The sequence below is a fragment of the Nelusetta ayraudi genome, unplaced genomic scaffold (genome assembly GCF_046127955.1).
Source record: "Nelusetta ayraudi isolate G7.1 ecotype Tasmania unplaced genomic scaffold, CSIRO-AGI_Nayr_v1 ptg000021l, whole genome shotgun sequence".
NCBI classification, from domain to species: Eukaryota; Metazoa; Chordata; class Actinopteri; order Tetraodontiformes; family Monacanthidae; genus Nelusetta; species Nelusetta ayraudi.
The window spans coordinates 1769934-1788263 of record NW_027466071.1 but is presented as its reverse complement, the minus strand read 5'-3'; the positions used below and the strand labels follow the sequence as shown (position 1 = coordinate 1788263).

The 18330-nt window shown below is 45.8% G+C and overlaps 2 protein-coding genes and 2 non-coding genes across 4 annotated transcripts; 1 reads left to right on the top strand and 3 right to left on the bottom strand.

Moving 5' to 3' along the window:
- Positions 1–402: 402 nt before the first annotated feature.
- adi1 (acireductone dioxygenase 1) lies at positions 403–2813 on the bottom strand. The gene is made up of 4 exons (XM_076027587.1): positions 2598–2813; positions 1932–2051; positions 1632–1811; positions 403–1019 (listed from the first exon to the last, which is right to left on the bottom strand). The coding sequence occupies exons 1-4, from the start codon at positions 2778–2780 to the stop codon at positions 912–914; spliced, it is 591 nt and encodes a 196-aa protein (XP_075883702.1). The 5' UTR covers positions 2781–2813; the 3' UTR covers positions 403–911.
- A 738-nt stretch (positions 2814–3551) lies between these two features.
- Positions 3552–3633, bottom strand: trnas-gcu (transfer RNA serine (anticodon GCU)). The gene has a single exon. It is a non-coding gene; the product is annotated as a tRNA-Ser (tRNA).
- Positions 3634–4430: 797 nt separating this feature from the next.
- Positions 4431–4512, top strand: trnas-gcu (transfer RNA serine (anticodon GCU)). The gene has a single exon. It is a non-coding gene; the product is annotated as a tRNA-Ser (tRNA).
- Positions 4513–7744: 3232 nt separating this feature from the next.
- Positions 7745–10940, bottom strand: marcksl1a (MARCKS-like 1a). Its single transcript, XM_076027586.1, has 2 exons — positions 10563–10940; positions 7745–9244 (listed from the first exon to the last, which is right to left on the bottom strand). The coding sequence occupies exons 1-2, from the start codon at positions 10644–10646 to the stop codon at positions 8690–8692; spliced, it is 639 nt and encodes a 212-aa protein (XP_075883701.1). The 5' UTR covers positions 10647–10940; the 3' UTR covers positions 7745–8689.
- Positions 10941–18330: the final 7390 nt, after the last annotated feature.

Below are 18330 nucleotides of genomic sequence, written 5' to 3'. Positions count from 1 at the left end.
CTGCTGGCACTCGCTACTCATTCTGAGAGGTGGCATTAGAAAAGAAGAAAACAGGTTATTGGCTGCATGATGATTTATTAGTCAGTCATATTTGTACTAGCCACAGGTGACGGGAATCATCACTTAAAACCTGCACAGAACACAAGCTGGATTATTCACAGTCAAAGTCACTGTTCGCCAGCCTACATGCTGAAATGCACTGACTTCCTGAAACGTGATTGGCTGGTTAGCTATTTACGTTATCAAGCAATTGAGCACTTCACCTAATGAAGTGGCCGGTGAATGTAAACTGAGGACTGTCACTTTGCAGCCCATAATTTTCGACAACTATGCCTGAAATTTTTGATATAATAAAGTTTGTGTCAGTGTACATTTGTAAGGTTAAAAATGCGGAGACTCTTAAGTGTTTTACACTGTTTTGCAATGCAACCAATGTTGCACTCATTGTAAATACTTTTCTGAACAGGAGAAAATGTCAAGTTACTCCATAGTTGACAAACTTAAGACTTCATGTAAGCAAGCTGCAAAAAAATACATCCTCTTCAATTCATTGATACCGATGCTCAATTCAATGTGGAAAAATGTGCAGTGTGAAATTATGCACCTGGTGCAGAAACTATTGAAGATTATTTTGAACAAATATTGTTCCTAATATATTGAGAAATCTATTGCAGTTGTGCTAAAAGTTGCAATTTTGTCTTTGTGGAAAAAAGAACAAAAACATTTAACCTGGGGCGAAAAAAATCTATTGTTATTTCTCTCACCACAAGGGAGCATCTTGGTGAATTATGTCAACCCTAAACCATTCTCTTTCTTTGTTTTCTTACATCATCACTAAAGAAAAACTTGAGCCCATTAGAGCGCTGCGACGTGGTGGCTGGACAGGATCTGCTGTCTCTCTCTCAGGATCCCTACAGCGAGGCCACGTACTTCTGTCGGATTTCAAACTCGTCGGCAGGCCGGTTGTATGCTTTCCACACAGGCTCCCCCACAAACAGCCTCATGGCTTTGGTGTAGTTCTGCAGAGACAGGGCCCAGGGTCAGTCTTAACAGGCAATGAATTGAAAGATAAGTCTACAGTAAAACACAGCTGCTGTGGTCCAATAACAAGTGAACGGTGCACAGTAGTGTAGTCAAAACACAAGACAGAGTGAAAGATGCAATATTGTCAAATACCTGCTTTACCTCTGAGGACGTGGGTCTACCTAATCAATGGAATGTGCTCAATCAGACGGAATAACAAACAGAGAGAACACTGTGCTTATCACAGCCGCCCAATTAATGAGATTAGGAACATGTTTTCAGCATTGATGGATGACTGGCATAATAGATGGACATGTAGTTCAGGAGTTTCACATTCCAACAGTTGCTGCCTCAAAGCCTCAGGGCAGAAACTTGTCATTTAGCATTAAGCATTCCTGATAAACACTGTTTGATACGTCCAAAAGATATTCAATATCATTCTCGACTTTGTATGTTTTGCTCGTACAGAAGATGCACTCAATATCTTTTTTTGAATTCTTCAAACGTTAGCTGACGTAATCAGGTGTGACTGTCGTCAGCATCGGGCATCACCACACAAACATCCAGCCCACGGCGTGTGTGTGCGTTTGTGTGCTTCTAATGCGTACGCTCTCGTCCATGGTGAAGCGATGGTAGATGCCGGCTGGCAGGGTGATCAGGTCCCCCTTGTTCATGGCGATGCGGATCCATCGGTCCTCCTTGTCCCTGACGTCAAAGTAGGCCTTGCCATCCAGGATGTAGCGGATCTCGTCGTCCATGTGCAGGTGCTCCGTGAAGAACATCTTCAGCTGAAGGACACAGACGACATCAGAACCAAATTAATTCACTCGTCCTCAGTTTCATCAGCGAGAGCAACATTTCAGGTGAAGGTTTTAAGTGGAATTACACATGTGAAGTGATCAGATTACCTTTTCCTCATAGTTGGGCAGCGTGTCCTTATGAATGGTAATGATGTCCATGTAGGAGTAGCCTTGATCTTTGCGGATCTGCTCCAGCTCCGGGTCACTTTCATAGATGTCGGCATTCAGCTGCAACAACGCAAAGGTGAGTAGTTGTTGTTGTCGTCGTCATTGATTTGTGGCCCGTTGCACAAAAGTACGATAATGGATTAAGCAGGGAACTATGCGGCACCCGTTGCCATGGTGAATCGGTGAATCTGAGCTCGATAGCGGGGGTCTTTTTAAGGAAGCAACGTGCATGCAATGTTTGGTTCGGTTGGATCGTTGGGAACCCTGCGAGCAAGGAACCATTTGCTTGCATCGCATCGAAGTAATCAGAATCGGAATCGGAATCAAAGTTCACACAAACTGACAACAGACCTCTTTTGTTTTGCTGGGTCACGCTTATGTAACCGCGAGTGTGTTTGCTGCAGAGTTGTGCCGTTAACGTGCAAAAAGAATCAGAATCAGAATGTCTTTATTGTCTTTGTACACAGTACAAGAACGAAATTTAAAAAGTTTCAAAGTTGTACGCAATTCTTTTCGTCACTCCACTGTAGCCAACATCTAGATCAGGGTACTTTGGGTGAGGACGGTGAGGTCAAAGTGTCCCGGTTTGTTATTTTTTGTCATTACCTTCCAGTAAAACACCCCGAGCTTCTCCAAGTACTCCAGGGACACTGGCTGGTTCGGAACCAGTCGGTGCTGTTTTCTCTGGTCCTCAGTCGAACTGTCCATGTACCAGGCTTCGACGCCCATGATTAAAAGCGACCGGTTGGTATGTAGCTGCAGTGCAGGAGCTCTTAACCGAGACCGCATGTGGTGCCAAGGGATGGCGGCGAATGTATTCACGGAAGTTCATGTCACTCGTTGAAGATAGCACTTGTTTCAATAAGTTCAGATTTCGCTGAACGGGGTGGGGGAACATTTAGTGTGCATTCAATGTGTTTACATCGAATTAAGTAGTCGTGGTTGAACATATTAGGTATAAATAAAGTTTACTTAAAAAAAAAAAAAAAAAAAAAAAAGTATGCTTCGCCCATGGCCGACTACTATTACTATACTACTACTACTACTACTACTACTACTACTAATAATAATAATAATAATAATAATAATAATAATAATAATAATAATAATAATAATAATAATAATAATAATAATCTTGATAAAACATAAAACAAACGATTGCGGTCACATCCTGACCGCAGCGTTTCGTGTGATGTGTCAACACTGCCACCCAGTGTTCGCTGTTGGGCCCAAAATGTTATTGTTCTAATCTGTTCCAGAAGCATCGCGGTGGTAGTTTTTTTTTTTTTTTTTTTTTTTTTTTTTATCCCTCGACACCAAAGATAATAGTAATTATAAAGAAATAAAGAAATAAAGAAATAAATTCGGAGATGAGTGAACAATATTTCTTCCGAAAAATTGTTCACTTAAAAGAAAAGGAAGATACGACACGTTGGTTCATTTTGTAAAGTTCGGTGATTACATTTTTCTTTAATGTTTCCAATGTGTTTTTGTTTCATTCATAAGTCTACGGTTTTGAATTATTACTTTGCGGTGTGGGGGAAAAAAAAAAAAAGATTTCGACGAGGATGGGATTCGAACCCACGCGTGCAGAGCACAATGGATTAGCAGTCCATCGCCTTAACCACTCGGCCACCTCGTCTGTGATGCCGCATAGAGGTGGTGTCAAATTTTTCTTAAGTACGACAGGATTTGGTAGATATTGTCTGGCGATCAAAACGAGCGTTTTAATAGGTAATCGCATGCATTTAGTTAGGCACGGTTGAAAACCTGCTGTCCAAACTGAATGCGGAAGAATGCTGGTTCACGTGACTCTTGGCGCTTCCTGATAGTTGGCGCTAGACTGCCAACTCCAGGCATGGGTAAACTACGGCCGGGGAACAGATGCCTTAAGCTTTTTAATCCGGCCCGCCGAACTTGAAGAAATGATAATAACAGTAAGTAAGTCATGAAATAACTGCAATTCATCCATTTTCTCTGTTTTAAGAGTCATTCCAATAAAGAGCTAAATACCGTGGGGCTTCAAAGACATTCATTTAGTTGGAATGCTTATGTCTTTCATTTTAATTGCCATTAACGCCCATGTTTTCTACATATTCCATACCATATATTTCTCTCCTGTAAGGTGAGCCACCAAAACAGTCCATCCATCTGTTCCTGCTCTGACACCCTAGGTCACATTTTAAAACCCTTGTGGCCCACCAGTCAAAAGGTTTGCCCAAACACTGGCCCGCGGGAACGCGGCAACTATCAGGGAGAGCCAAAGGTCATGTGAGCCACCTTTCTACCGCATTCTGTCGTTCAGTTTGGACTGCAGGTAGTTTCAACCATGCATACGTGCCTAAATGCATGGCAATAGCTTATTAAAAGCTTGCTTTAATGGGTTAGCTATGTGATCACGTGTGATCAAATTTGACACCCTGTTCCTGTGGTTTCGCAGACGAGGTGGCCGAGTGGTTAAGGCGATGGACTGCTAATCCATTGTGCTCTGCACGCGTGGGTTCGAATCCCATCCTCGTCGGAATGTTTTGTTCACACCACAATCGTAGAGAGGTAATAATTAAAACAGTTGACCTATTAACACATTGAAAAGTTTAAAGCATAATGTAATCATTGAACTTTACATTTGCAAGTGAGCTACCCCTTGCTCAAGAAGGCCAAAGGTGACCCCTCCAAACTTGAAATTCCTGTACACTAGGTGGCGGTCATGCGCATAAAACCCGCCATTTCACAGCTTACTGAAAAGTACTCCAAAAACACAAGAGGCATGGGTTTCCTTTGAGTGAGTACTTTCAGCCATAACTGCTTCATTTAAATCTGTAGAAAATACCTCTCAGCTGTTGCACCTTTTTTTTCTTTCAAGTGTTTTGCATGAGAACAGGAAGTGAGTTGGTTCGAAATGTCTGTTACTGGGATGTTTTGATTATGTTGGCCTTATAGTTATTGCATGAATTGAACCTCATACTTTTAATAGTACAGTGTTTGTTGCATATTACATTTTATGGCCACTCAACTCATGTTTGATGTATTTTTTAAAATTGCTTCTCAGCAGTTTCTCTCTTCTGACTTGACCTTATTTCACATTTGTGGGTGAGTGTGTTGTTGATTCAATTTTTATTTATTTTTTTATTTTTTTAAAAAAAGGTTGAAGTTACTCTTGATAGTGGGCTGGTCAGTATGTTTTACACAATCCAATATTTTATTTATTTAAATTCACGCGCAAACGGTACCTAACTATAAGGCAAATTAGTCGGTTCATATATAATCTGGGATAGTACTGCATCCAGAATCCATTCACACTGGTGAAGATGTACTTCACATTTCTTTTTCTTCCTTTTCTACTCTCTCTTCTCTTCTTGAACATGAGCATTTCAGAAATTTGATTGAAAAATATTGCTTTTCTCTGGATGTGTTTTTAGTGTGGCTGCACATTAAGCATGAACATAAAGCAGTTTGATCGTATCTGTCTTTAGTTTCTAACTGACCTCATTATGACCACAAACCACAGTTTGGATCATTACTCAGCAGGCTACAAGGGTAAACATGCAAAAACAATTTGATGACACTTATGGCAAGTCACTTCAGCTGTTTAACTCACAAAAACTAAACATCTTAAACACAACAAGCAGGGGAAAAAATGTGCCCTCCTTCTGGTTTGTCACATCATCAAGAGACATTTTCACTTGATGCCTGTCCTGCAGTTTTTATGGCAACAGTGAAGGTTTCGGCAGCATCTGATGCGCCACAATATTTGTTCAAAACCAGGAGGAAGTGAGACGTGATGACATTTAAATCACTGATTCACCGTGCAAGTTTCTGTTTTAAATATCGTCTGTAGTGCTCAGTGAGAGTTGTAGCCAAGGGAGACAACAGGGCTGTGTTGTACAGAGCAATAGGCACAATTCTCTTCCTCAAGAGACATCGCTGTCTGCAGCCCTCGACTCGGTTTGTGTTTCCTAAGACAAAAGAGGAAGCTGGATCATAATCCTGTGAGTGGTGCCATTTTGTTGTCAGGTATCCCTCCATCTGACATTTCTTTTAGATATCATGGCTACCTATAATACCAGGATGGAGGTGTGGTGACTGGGGTCATCAGTCTGTCCGCTGGTTCCTCCATTGGATAGATGGTAACATCCCTATTCCTGCTATTGGTCAGACTGCAACACATTTGAGAATTATGCAGCCACAAGTGCAATTTGGTCATCCGTCATTTAAAAGATCTCTGCACTGTCACTTACCCGACCATGCTGTGAGGCACTATTGTAATAAAGAGCTCCTGCAGGGCTTGGGAAGCAGAGTTCCTACAGTCCCCGTCGAGATGCAGTAGCCTCTTCAGCAGGTTCACAAAAGCCGACATGTACTTCAGTTCTTTGACATCTCAGCATGGATATATCTGCACTCAAAAACAGCAAATTCCAGATGCTTGATCCCACTTTAATTCCCCAAAGACATTGAATTAACAAGAACTGAGTTCATCTTGGCAACTAAAACTTACATGAACCAAACTATCCAGAGAATTGCGTGGGGTGAGAAAGTCCTGCCGCCTTTTTGGCTCTTCATTGTTGTTGTTTCTGTGCTCTTCTGAGGTCTAAAAACACCCGATATGAACTTGATAGAAAAAAGAAAATCCAAGAAAAATGTTTCAAGACAAGATTACCCCACCATTATCCTCCATGTTGGCCCATTTGCTCCCACTACCTCTGCAAAATAATAGGTGGTCCTCTTATGTTCTCAATTTGACAATAAATGCCCTTCCCAATCAAAAATGATGTCCGGACGAAATGTGTCTGTGTCTGCTTATCACCAAAAAGACTCTCGCTGCAGGTCCAATATACAATGCTGACCCACAGGATCACATGTAATATGTAAATGTGGCCAGCATAGGGAGCCAGAGACTGACGAATAAAGCAGCCTGACCTGCCGGAACCATATTGCGTGGTAGTTGGCCTGGTAGTTTCCAGAAGTGCACGATCGTCAGAAACCCAGGTCATGATGCTTGTGGGCGTTTTGTTAGTGGGAGTATTTTTTTTCTCTATGTCGAGTCCTCACTTTTCTAAGTTGCACTTTATAAAAGAAAAACACCACACATTGTTGCAACAGAAACACTGTAAAACAGTGTCTTGTGGAATTTCCCAATTTGGGATTAATAAAGTAAATCTATCTATCTATCTATCTATATGTATATTCTATTGTATGCTTTTATATTTTATCATGAGTCATTTGTTTATCTTGTACTTTCTTTCTCAACTGTTTGACTTTGTATTGACAATAGTTCCAGATCTGTGTCACAGTTGGGAGGTAATTGTGTTATCAGGTGAAGTAGGGTGACCACATTTTAAATTACCTAAAACCAGGAGACTTGGCCGGGCAATGAGATACTCAAATGATACTTGAAGTTTACTCAAAGATGTCAGTGGAAAGTTCACTGGGTAGAAAATATCTTGAAAATAGCCTGTTACTGATGTGCTGTTAGTTGCTAAGTATGATGAAAACCTACACGGTAATGTTAGTCCAAGTTCAAATAAATATTTTAGTATATTTGTTCAAATTAACATCTGCATTATCATTGGCAGAGGTGTGACTTCATACGACTACATCAGCTCCATCTTATGGATGAGCACACTGACTGCTGGTTTGGCTACATCCAATTCAATAATAGTCAAACTATTGTGGACTAAGTCAGCATATTTGTGTGTGTGTGTGTGTGTGTGTGTGTGTGTGTGTGATGAGAATTATAAGACAATACTCAGACAGAGGGGATCAAACATTTATTTACCCTTATTAAAAGTTACAATAAAACCATTAACATCTTCAAACGATAGCAAAATAAAGAGAACCAAAAAATATTGGCCAAAACATATTTACAGAGACAGTTTGCAGATAAAAAGCTCACATTTGTACACAATCCCCCACCCCTGCGTCATAAAATCTGAAATGTGAACACTGCAACACTCAAGAAGCTTGACATGTGGTTTTAGCCAGAAAAAAGAATCAAAAATGCACGAACAAAGACATTGCTCTTTTTTTGACCTCCCCTCCTTGACTTTTTTTTCACTTTTCTATACATGACAAAATACTTGGAATTTGGGGGTAAAGCATAGGAAAGTGGAATTCTAAAAATTAAACATTTGAAGAAAGGTTTTGTGTCCATTAAACAGTCATTTCCAGTGAAGGAGATGGTCTGCCTCACTCCGCAACCGTCGACAATTTTTAGATCCCAAAAAATAAATGAGAAAGAAAAATAAAATGTTATAGGGCTGCCACGCTGTTGTTGTTGTTGCTGCTGTTGCTGCTGTTGCTGTTTTTTTCAAAGGATGCTTCTCCATGAATTGGGAAAATAAGTCAGTATTCCTGATTCGCTCCACATCCGTCCATTACCTTTGCCGTGCGCTGGTCCCCCGTGCGCCACGAGGGGGCGACACAGGGTCCGACGGCTTCCGTCGAGAGAGAGCGTGAGAGAGAGGGCCCGGTTGAGATTCCGTCTGTCGAAGAACTACTAACAAAAAAAGGCAGTGAACTGGTGGTTGAATCAGCAAACATGATATATCCTTTTGTCTTCTTTTTGTAGTTTGTTTATAACTTTTTTGTTTGTTTAACGATCGTGGCACGAAGTCTCTCATATATATATTTATATACTTTAATCTTGGAAAATCAGTTCAGGTGCTGTGGCGGGCGGGGGGGCCAGGTAGGGGGCGCAGTCACTCTGCCTTGGCCTCGCCCTCGGAGGCTGTGGGCGCCGTGTCCTCGGCGGCGGGGGCGGCGGCCTCCTCAGCTGGGGGGGCGGCGGCGGCCTCTGTGGGAGGGGCCTCGCCCTCCTCCGCTGCTGGTGCTGCTGCCTCGGCCTCAGCTGGCGCGGCTGCTTCGGCGGCGTCGCCCTCTTTGGCCTCGGCGGCCGGCGTCTCCTCTTTGGCTTCCTTGGCGGCGTGGCCGTTCTCCTCGGGCTTGTCCTCGGCGGCGGGGGAGGCGGCCTCCTCCTTGCCCTCCTCGCTGCCCTTCTTGCTCTTCTTCAGCGAGATGCCCTTGAACTTGAAGGAGTTCTTCAGGGAGAACTTCTTCTTCTTCTTGCCGTCCTTGGCGCCCTCGCCCTCGGCCTTGGCCGCCTCGCCCTCGGCTGCGGGGGCCGGCTCGATGGCGTCCCCGGCGCCGGCTTCGCCCTCCTTGGCCGGCTCGGCAGTTCCGTTACCGTCGGCCGCCGCCGCCTCCCCGTCGGGCTTGGCGGACACGTCCCCGTTGGTCTTGACGTGGCCGTTCTCCTGCAGGGGCGGAGAAGGAGTTTATTAGTCGGCGGATTAGCGCGGAGAACTGGGTCGAAAATAAAACCCGTTCAAAATCACCCAAACACGCAGATAGATCCACTGGCCGGAACGAGCACAAATATCCCAAATAAATCTAAAAGAGATCTGACATGTGACAGATTAGCATTAGCCCATTTACTCCAGCGGTTAATCCACGCTAGACTTGAGGAAAGCTGCTTGCAAGCCCTGACCGTGGTTCGGGTAGGGGCGGGGCGGCGCGAGTAGGGGCGGGGCGGGGGTGAGCAGGCTCAACAGATGTTTTGCGCGACCCGCCGCGGACGCAAGGGGGCAGTCGAGCCGCGCCGTGGCAAGCGACGACACAGCCTGCGAGTTTGGAAACAAAGGAATCCCCGTGAAACCCGGTTCCTCCTCTCATCCGAGGGGCAGCAGCGCCGCTCAGTGCGGACCGACTACCGCCAGTGTGGGTCGGCGAATAGCACGGTGGCCAAAATCGATGTAAATAATAGTAATGAGAGACCGCGAAAAGATCAGCTCATCAAAACATATCCGGGTTGGCGCGTGCAAGCAACCAGTCATCGCAATCACCCATCGCCAGTCATTCACACGTCAGGGGATTTTTTTTTTTTTTCCCCCTTCAAAAACGAAAATACCAACGTACACGAATAGAAACTATATTCTAGTTAAAATACCCCCACAAGTCAGACGACGGGACCCGACGGACGGTGCGGAGGATCGGGGAGCTGTCACCATCGCTTCGTCTGCGGCTCCGCAACACCCCACCACCACCACCGCCCCAACAGAGCACATTTGCATCCTTTGCGCCGTTTGTCTGCCTCGCATCTTTTGTTCGCTGCTCCGTCGCCGATCGCAGCCACGTCATGACAGAAAAGTCGAGCCAAAACACCTTTTCTATCCAAATCCGTCATTTATTTCGACGCAAAGCTCAAATCTCGACCCCCAGCGACCCCCCCAACCCCAACAACCCCCGACAGACGGAATTAACAAAAGACGCGTCTGGTGAGGGGAACGCGCACCGGCGGGGACGAGCGTGGCTGCCCTACTGATCAAATAAACTCGCTTAGAAACATTTTTTCTCTTTTCTTACATATGGAAATTCAATAGAATACGGCCATAAAGCGATGCAGCCGCACAGACAGCGACAGAGCGACAGGTTGAGCGGCGGCGGATGGGAGCGCTGAGCGCCGCCGTGACAGCCACGCTGACAGTGGGCGTTGGGTGCCATGTGGCCGCCCCGCTGCTCGCTGCCGCTGCCGCTGCTGCTGCTGCTGACCACCACTGGGACACCTCCACTCACCTGGCCGTTGGCTTTGGCGGCTGCTGGTTCAGCGGCTGCTTTCCCCTCGGCTGCTACTCCACCCTTGGCCATCTGAGCACCCATGTTCTCTTTCCTTTCAGTGGGGGATGAGGAATAAAAAAAAAAACAAGGGGGGGAAAATCGACAACAGAAAAAAGCTCAAGGAGTTGAGGGGGTGCGAGTGGTGGGGATTTTTTAAAAATCCAGCTCAGGGATGGATGAGAGCTTGTCACAGAAGAAGAGGTTTTGTTTTTTTTTTTTAAATAAAAAAAAAATCCGAGTGCGTTCTCCTTCTCTGCTGACGGCAAGAGTCCCCCTTTATTTCAGAGTTGCGGACCCCACGGCGGCTCAGCTCAAATTAAAGGATGTCGGTGATAAGACTGTGAGTATTTCAACCGCGCCTCAAAATCGACAGGAGGCTCCGCCCATGGGCGTGGCAGGCGCACTTTGTCCAATCTGGAGCCCGGGGACGGGCCTCCTCCACCCCCTTTGTTTGTGCAACAGTCTGCTACTCAGAGGATGAGCATCACTTCCCCCCTGACTACCAGAAATGCCTCAAAGGTTTTTATCAACTTTAAAACTTAGGGCAAAAAAAAAAAAAAAAAAGAATATTATGAATGAGTCCAGCGGCTTGTTCATATGGCTGACATTTAGTTCAGTTCAGTTTTGTTTTTTGTTTTTTAATTGTACACAGTGCAAGATAAGGATGATAAATTGAGTTGCAGTCTTGTCTGTAAGACAAAGTAGTGTACTTTTCTTCTCTTGTATTCTAGGATATTTTATAGCTTTAGATAAACAACAGAGGGGAAACTTTAGTTTGTTAAACTGCTCTGAAGTCTGTTTCAGCTTCAGTTGTCATTGCCGCCTGTGCTACCGCTAATGTTTAAGTCATCATAACATCATTCTCTTACGTAACATAACATCAGTCTCTTACGCTGGCCCGTGCTGATGATGAAACCATAACCAAGGCCCCACAAGAGAATCATCCCAACTAAGATACCAATTCAAGTTCAGAATTTCCAGAATTTGGTCTTTTGGTTAGATTTTTGTTTTGATAGATACCATTTTCATGTAACATGAAAAGCACATTCCTTTGAGTAACAGAACTACCTTTTCAAGAGTTAAGGCACAACACTGGCCCCACACAGAAAACTCTGCACTCTGTGGAGACCTTGCGATGGTACTGGGGCTGCTTTGTCACCGCCACAGACAGTGAATCACGCTGTCAGCCAGTAATGAGGTTCCTTGGCCAGACGAACGAATCCCACGATCGTAGCAGTGACACTGCATTTTCTTTCTCCAGAGCTCAAAAGTTGATAGGTCCCCCTTGTGGCCCGGCGAGGTCGGAGGTCATATGTTTTAAGCTGAGTTTACGAGAACTATCCGACTGACTCAGTTATAGGAAGTGGTCACAAACGCATTCATATCTATGGCAGCTGCCTCGTCTTCAACCCGTTACTCTTCATTTAGTGGACGGTGGCCATTGAGTGAACTCATTATTTGGACTCTCTAAACCGCAAGGCTCTACTTTGTCCCACGGAAAACAAAACATGCTGCTCTGTCTTCTTGTCATCTTCTAGAGGACTTCATTAAGCAGAATTTACGATTTCCTCCAACCGCTCTTTCGAAAATCCCTTTCAGTATTGCTGCACGTCTCTCACTTAGCCCTTCTGTCATGGCTTTCACCGATGCAATGAACAACCCCTCTCCGCACTCACACAAACATGTCACAGCCGTGGTATGTTAGGTATGCATACGCCACCCAGAGAATGATCTCCATCCATTCAGTGGGCTGAGCTTCCCACAGTGGAGCTCACCCTGGGGGATTCCAAATGCACAACCCCCCCCCCTTCCATCACAGCTCCCCTCAAATCAACCACAACAACAGACATTCTGCTGCTCTGACTCAAGAAGGAGAGCAAAGACTTCTCCAAATCACCCACCATGAGCATCCAGGCCACTGGTGGATCTGGTGTTACTCACAGCTCTCTGATGTGGGACGTCGCCAAGGCCCTCGGTCCATTAACGTTGTCCGATTTCAAAGGCCTAATCCTGGTTTGATCAGCACAAGAAAGAAATGGTCTCACAGCAGGGCTCCTAACCCTCCTCAGGGAGGCTTTGGCCCAGGGTTCCTGCCAGTTAGCCACTCCTACTAGATACTAGAAGTTAATTATTATCAAGTATGATTGACCCAGAATGCTCGGCAATGTTGTATTTTGCCAAATTTTAATGGTAAGATTGACAGAGACGTGACTCAGGACAACAAAATGAGAAACACAGACAGACTTTCCTTGCAGCTCATTTTTGCTCCCCTTGATTTGTTTGCGCCGTGCAGGTTGGTCGGTGTCGTCATGGTTGAGCTCCTTTCACTGTACGACATCAAAGCAGAACAAATGCAACCTCCGATTAGTGAGAGAGGAACATGGCTCCGCTTCTGTTTTACTCAAGTGCCCTTTTCCATTATGAAGCAGCTTGGAACATGGGGGCGGGAGGGTGGAGGGGACTGTCCAATATCTTGAGTTGTTTCAGTGTTTGTGTCATATCTGAAATGATACACTGACACACAGAAACCCACCTTCATCAAAGAGGTTCGTGTCTGCATGGGGAAAATCAAGAGAAGGACCTGCAACCACAAACGAGTCAGTTTGAGTCAACCTGAGTCAATGACTAAGAATTTATAAAATAATAAACATTTGGTCGAGCTCCACTGGCAACCCATTTTTTTTTTTTTTTTTATCAGATACTACTTCAGTTGATCATATCTAACTGTAGTACCAGTGAATTGTGCATGCAAAATAGTAACAGAATTCTCCATCTTTGTGTGAATAAGGAAAAAAATCCCCCGTCCTTTTATTTAAAACGCAACAAGAGATTTTTCTGCTTTTTCCTCCTTGTTATGCACTTTTTCTCCCCCCCTTCAAGTCAGTCAATGCAATGTTTGTGTGGATCCCGTTTTTTTTTTTTTTTTTTATGCGCTGACATAGGATGAGTCCTCAAATCCTCTCTGAAAGACTCCATTATGTCCATCCCTCTGTGAACTGATGAGCATCCCAAGCAGAGAGAGAGGAAGACTTGAGGGAGAAGGACCAGAGACGCTGCTCTGGGTTTCCTCTCGCTCCGGGGAGGAGAACTTATTTGGATGACAGTCACCTTGAACACATTATTTGAGTGTGACGAATATGTGATTTCCCATGGCTACTCCATTCCTCTGCAACTCATGCATACACAATGACAAAAACAGTGCTATCTGTTTCCTGTCGGCTTCCCATAGTTTCCCGTGATGGCGGTGGTTGAAAAATATCCGCTTTTTCATACACAAGCCACAGTCGGATAAGAAGGAAAACTGCAAGATACAGAGAGACAAATATGCTCAGTTTAAAGGGCAAACAAAGAGTGTCTTGAAACATGTGTTGATGCAATGCTGGTGTCTCTGGTGTTTTTTATCCGGCACAAAGTGAACATTTGCTTTGGCCGAGCAGTTAATTGCAAAGACAATCAGGCGCTCCGCCGCCATTTGAAAGGGCGCCGTCTTTACAAAAGAGACTTGAAAAGAAGCCTCTTTTGTAATGCTAAGTAATTCAATCAACTGGCTTATTGACTGCAACAAGGCCGCGACCAGCAGGCCACCACATGGCTGCACGCGGCCGCCATCTTGACCGGAGGGCTTGTGCAGATGTATGCGTCTGTCGTTCCAAAGATGGAGGAGGAGGAGGAGGAGGAGGAGGAGGAGGTGAAGGAGGTGAGGAGTAGAGGATGGTTTGCCTCATTGATGACAAACACAAAAACAGCCGTTTGCTTTAGAGAGGAGCCTTCCAAGAGAAAAACAGGTTTTTATGTGTGTGGACCTGCTTCACCCACCACCCACCACCCACCGCCAGCCCACCCGCCCTCCTCTCTGTGTCTGTATCCCCGTTGCCTAAGGTGGCAGACGTGACGCGACACACCCCTCCGCTACATTTCACCACGGAGCCGGTCGCCATGGCAACTGCTGCTTCCACCGACTTCTCTGGCTGATGTTGCAGGGCGGGGCGGCGGTGGTAGTGGTGGTGGTGCTGGTGGTGGGGGTGGGGGTCGTGGTGGTGGTGATGGCGCTGAACGCAGACGAGAAAAGAATGTCTTAGCGGGTGGCTCCTGTGTCCTTCGCTTTCACCTCTCCGCCGCCCCCCCCCCACTCCCTCCGTTGTTCATCTGAGGTGACGTCGACTCGTGGCCGAGATTCTGATCTGCGACTGCGAGCGTTGCGGGGGACAGAGGTTTACTCTTAACCTTTTGGCCCCACCACATCCCACTCCCGTTTTAATCTCATTCCTATGAATTCCTTCCCCCCATGAATTCATTCCCTCGGCGCTCGCTCCTCTCTCCATCTGCTAATTAAGCATGCGGGTCAGGTAAGGAGGCGGGGAGACAATAAACAGATGGATGGAGGGAACGTGCGTGTGTGTGTGTGTGTGTGTGTGTGTGTGTGTGTGTGTGTGTGTGTGGAACGGGTTGAGGAGAGAAGCAGAGGGGGAAGGATAGTGGCTGGGCCTGTGTGTGTGTGTGTATGTGGCAGGGGTGTGCAGTATAGGCAGCTCCCACCCCCCGACCCCCCCACCCACCAGCAGCACTGCTGCAGCGTTACTGGGTCAGTGTGCCACCGTCTCATTCATCATCATCGCCGGCCGCTTCGCCTCACGCGCCCTCGTCTCCTCGTCCGTCGCACCTGTGCTGTCGTTTGGTTTCCCTCCTAACCGAAATTTAGGCAACGGTGTCACAGCCAGGGGGTGGAGCTACATGGCCCCCCCCCAGGGTGGGGGTCGGGGGGGAGGGGGGGCGTAATTTGAAAGAAGGCCTTGAACTTCCACATAACAGCATCTCATGTCATATCTGTGTATCAGTGTCTTTTTTTAAAACATATTTCTGACTTGATGGTTGGCCTGGATTTTGTTCTTGGTGGTAACAAAACACTCGAACCCTCATCCTAGGACAGTAGAAACAAGTTGATTTAGGTTTATTGTTAATATTACGATTGGCGAAAATTTGCTGTCCTCTAATTCACAGGAATAGTGACAGGCTGACTGTTATAAGGTCCCACTAAAAACACTTAATAAATACAAACTACCGTAACAATTAGAATAATAATGTAAAAAAAAAACAAAAGAGTCAATAGACATTTCATGTTCCTACTTATTGCCACCCCCATGTGAGCAATGATCTCCCCCTGTGGCCCCCCGAAGGAAATATTTCTGGCTGCGCCACTGGTCACAGCCAATGTGCCAAAAGTTCCAGGTCACATCTCGTAAAAGTGAAGCTTTGTCATTGTTGAAACGAACAGTGTTCGACTGCAAGCCGTGAGAGTAAGAGGACAACATGTCTGCAGGTAGACGCTGCGTAAGAACGTTGACTAGTCTCCTTTGGTGACGTGACATCAGGCCTGGCTTGCAGCAGCCTGAGGTTGGTGGAGTCCTCGAGATAAAATTCCAACTTGAAGCAGGCATATCTGATGGGGGAGACAACTGGCAATTTGGGAAAGTCCCACTTCTGAGTCGTAAAATCCCAACCATCAACACCATCAAGATCTTCTTCCAAATGACGCAACACTGCAGCCGCTGCATTGCGTGAGACAGAACAGGAAGTGATGCCTTACAGTGCGTAGACATTGCAGAACACAGCTTTTGTCATTTTTAGGTTCACTGAAAAGCCTCCCAGTTGCCAATACATGGTGCTTTGCACAGTTTCCAGTCAATGCGGTTTGAAGGGGCCCGCCACGTTAAAATGCAAACAATGGATCATTGAAGCTTCGCTGATCAAAAACTCCCAACTTCAACATGGAATTTCTTTTAAATTGGCCACATGGGAAATGAGAAATTCTGAGAGGTTAATAGATTAGACCATCATTGTCACAGTCTGGGACGCCACGTTCTATCAAAACCATCTCTTTGTCAGAAACGACAGAGCAGTGGTCACCGTGACAGACAGAAATCAATAAACCCCATGGAATTCTGTTAGTGATCTCAGTCCAGGATCCCAGTCAGCCCCATGCGACCCTCTCACTGGTGGGTCAGCCATTAAGACAACAGCAAAGTCGGCATCTGCAATCACAGCAAGACATTAGTAAATTGGCAGCAAAACATTACGGCATCACGTTCTCTTTCGTTTAGCCCTGTAGTCAAGAACACACCAACCAAGTTTGCTTCTACATAAACCGAACAGCAACATTTCCTTTCAGCAAGATATCTTTCAATACCACCAGACCATCTAAAAAAATAACTTTGCTTCATAAAATTAAAAAACAAATGAACTCCAAATAAAGGGGCAGGGTGTCGCTCTGGGTGTCACAAGCGGAGCGAAACAAGGATGCAGCTTGATTTCTTTTGTTATTATTGTGTTGGCCGAGTCTTGACTGGTCTTAATCAAAAACCCGAGTTGGCCCAGTCCGAGTCTGAGATGAGACTGAGGCCCTTAAGACCGAGACCAAACTCGAGAACTACAACACTACTTTCATTGGTGACAGAAACTACAGGATGCGACCCGAGAGACTCCCACTCTGCCCTGAAAACAGGGTGACGGCACAAGTGCAACTTGTTTGGTGTACACAAAGGCGTGTGCGCAACCACAACAACAAGCAGTCGCGTGCGACTGAATGCAAATGCATTTACCCCCTAGGACCACAACACACGCGCTCGGTCAATGCAGACAGACTCATTAGCTCACTTCTGGGTTATCTGCTAGCAGGGGCTTTTTTTGGCCAGTCGTGAGCTCATCACTCTCCCTGCACCCCCCACCCCATCAGTCTCTCTCTCTCTTTTTCGTTTTCCCTCTCTTGCCCCTCAGCCCAGCCCACTCACACATTGTAATGCAGATTTAAGGATCTGGTGGGGGGATGGGCGGAGCAGCGGGGTGGGGGATGGGCAGCTTTGAGTGGAGAGGCTGTGGCAGTGGGCAGTGTTAAGTGTGACCTGGCAGCGCTGCTCTGCCACAGCGGGCGGTCCGGCGTGAGGGGGGAGGGGCGCCGACAAGAGAGGCAGCAGGAACAGAAAGAGAAAGAGCTGCCCCCAGCCTGCGGACGTGACTCAGACATCAGATATCAACATACGGGCCTCATCTTAAAAGACAACAGTAATCTGGTGGAAGCCTGGAACGGAGAAGAATGGGATGCTCTGCAGCGTTTTGCTCCGTCTAGACATAATGAGCTTAACGTCACTGGGGTCACGTTGTTGTTCCCTCCGCCATGGTAGACTAATACCATGTCGAGCTAATGGGGGTAAGAATCGTGATCGCAATTTACAAATGGTAATGATTTAATCTGCATTCATCTGTGCGGCAGTAAAAGCCTGTACAGTAACGTCGCTAATTTGCCAACTCGCGTTCTTCGGCTGCTGCACACCTAACGTGTCATAAACAGCTGACACGCACGTAGTTTAGAACAAATTATTTCACGCTTTGCGTCAAAACAGGCAATGTGGAAAGAGGCACAAAGAAATATGAGACAAAATATCTTTAAAAATGCCCACGTAAAAAAAGAAAAGGGGGAAACATCAGCTATAGATTCACTATGAAGAACAAGCTGAGCTACCATCTAAATTGATCCTATTTTAAATGAAAAAGAAAACTACAATCTGCTGCTATAGTTACAGGTCAATGGTGAAGCATTCCTTTAAACGTCTTTTAAAATATGTTAGAAACAAAACGCAGCCGCCAGAGTGGATGGCAGCGACGGTTTAGAGGACAAAAAAAGGGCCAGCAGCCAAATTAAATGAATGTGCAGCTTGGAGTCGATTCTGGGCCA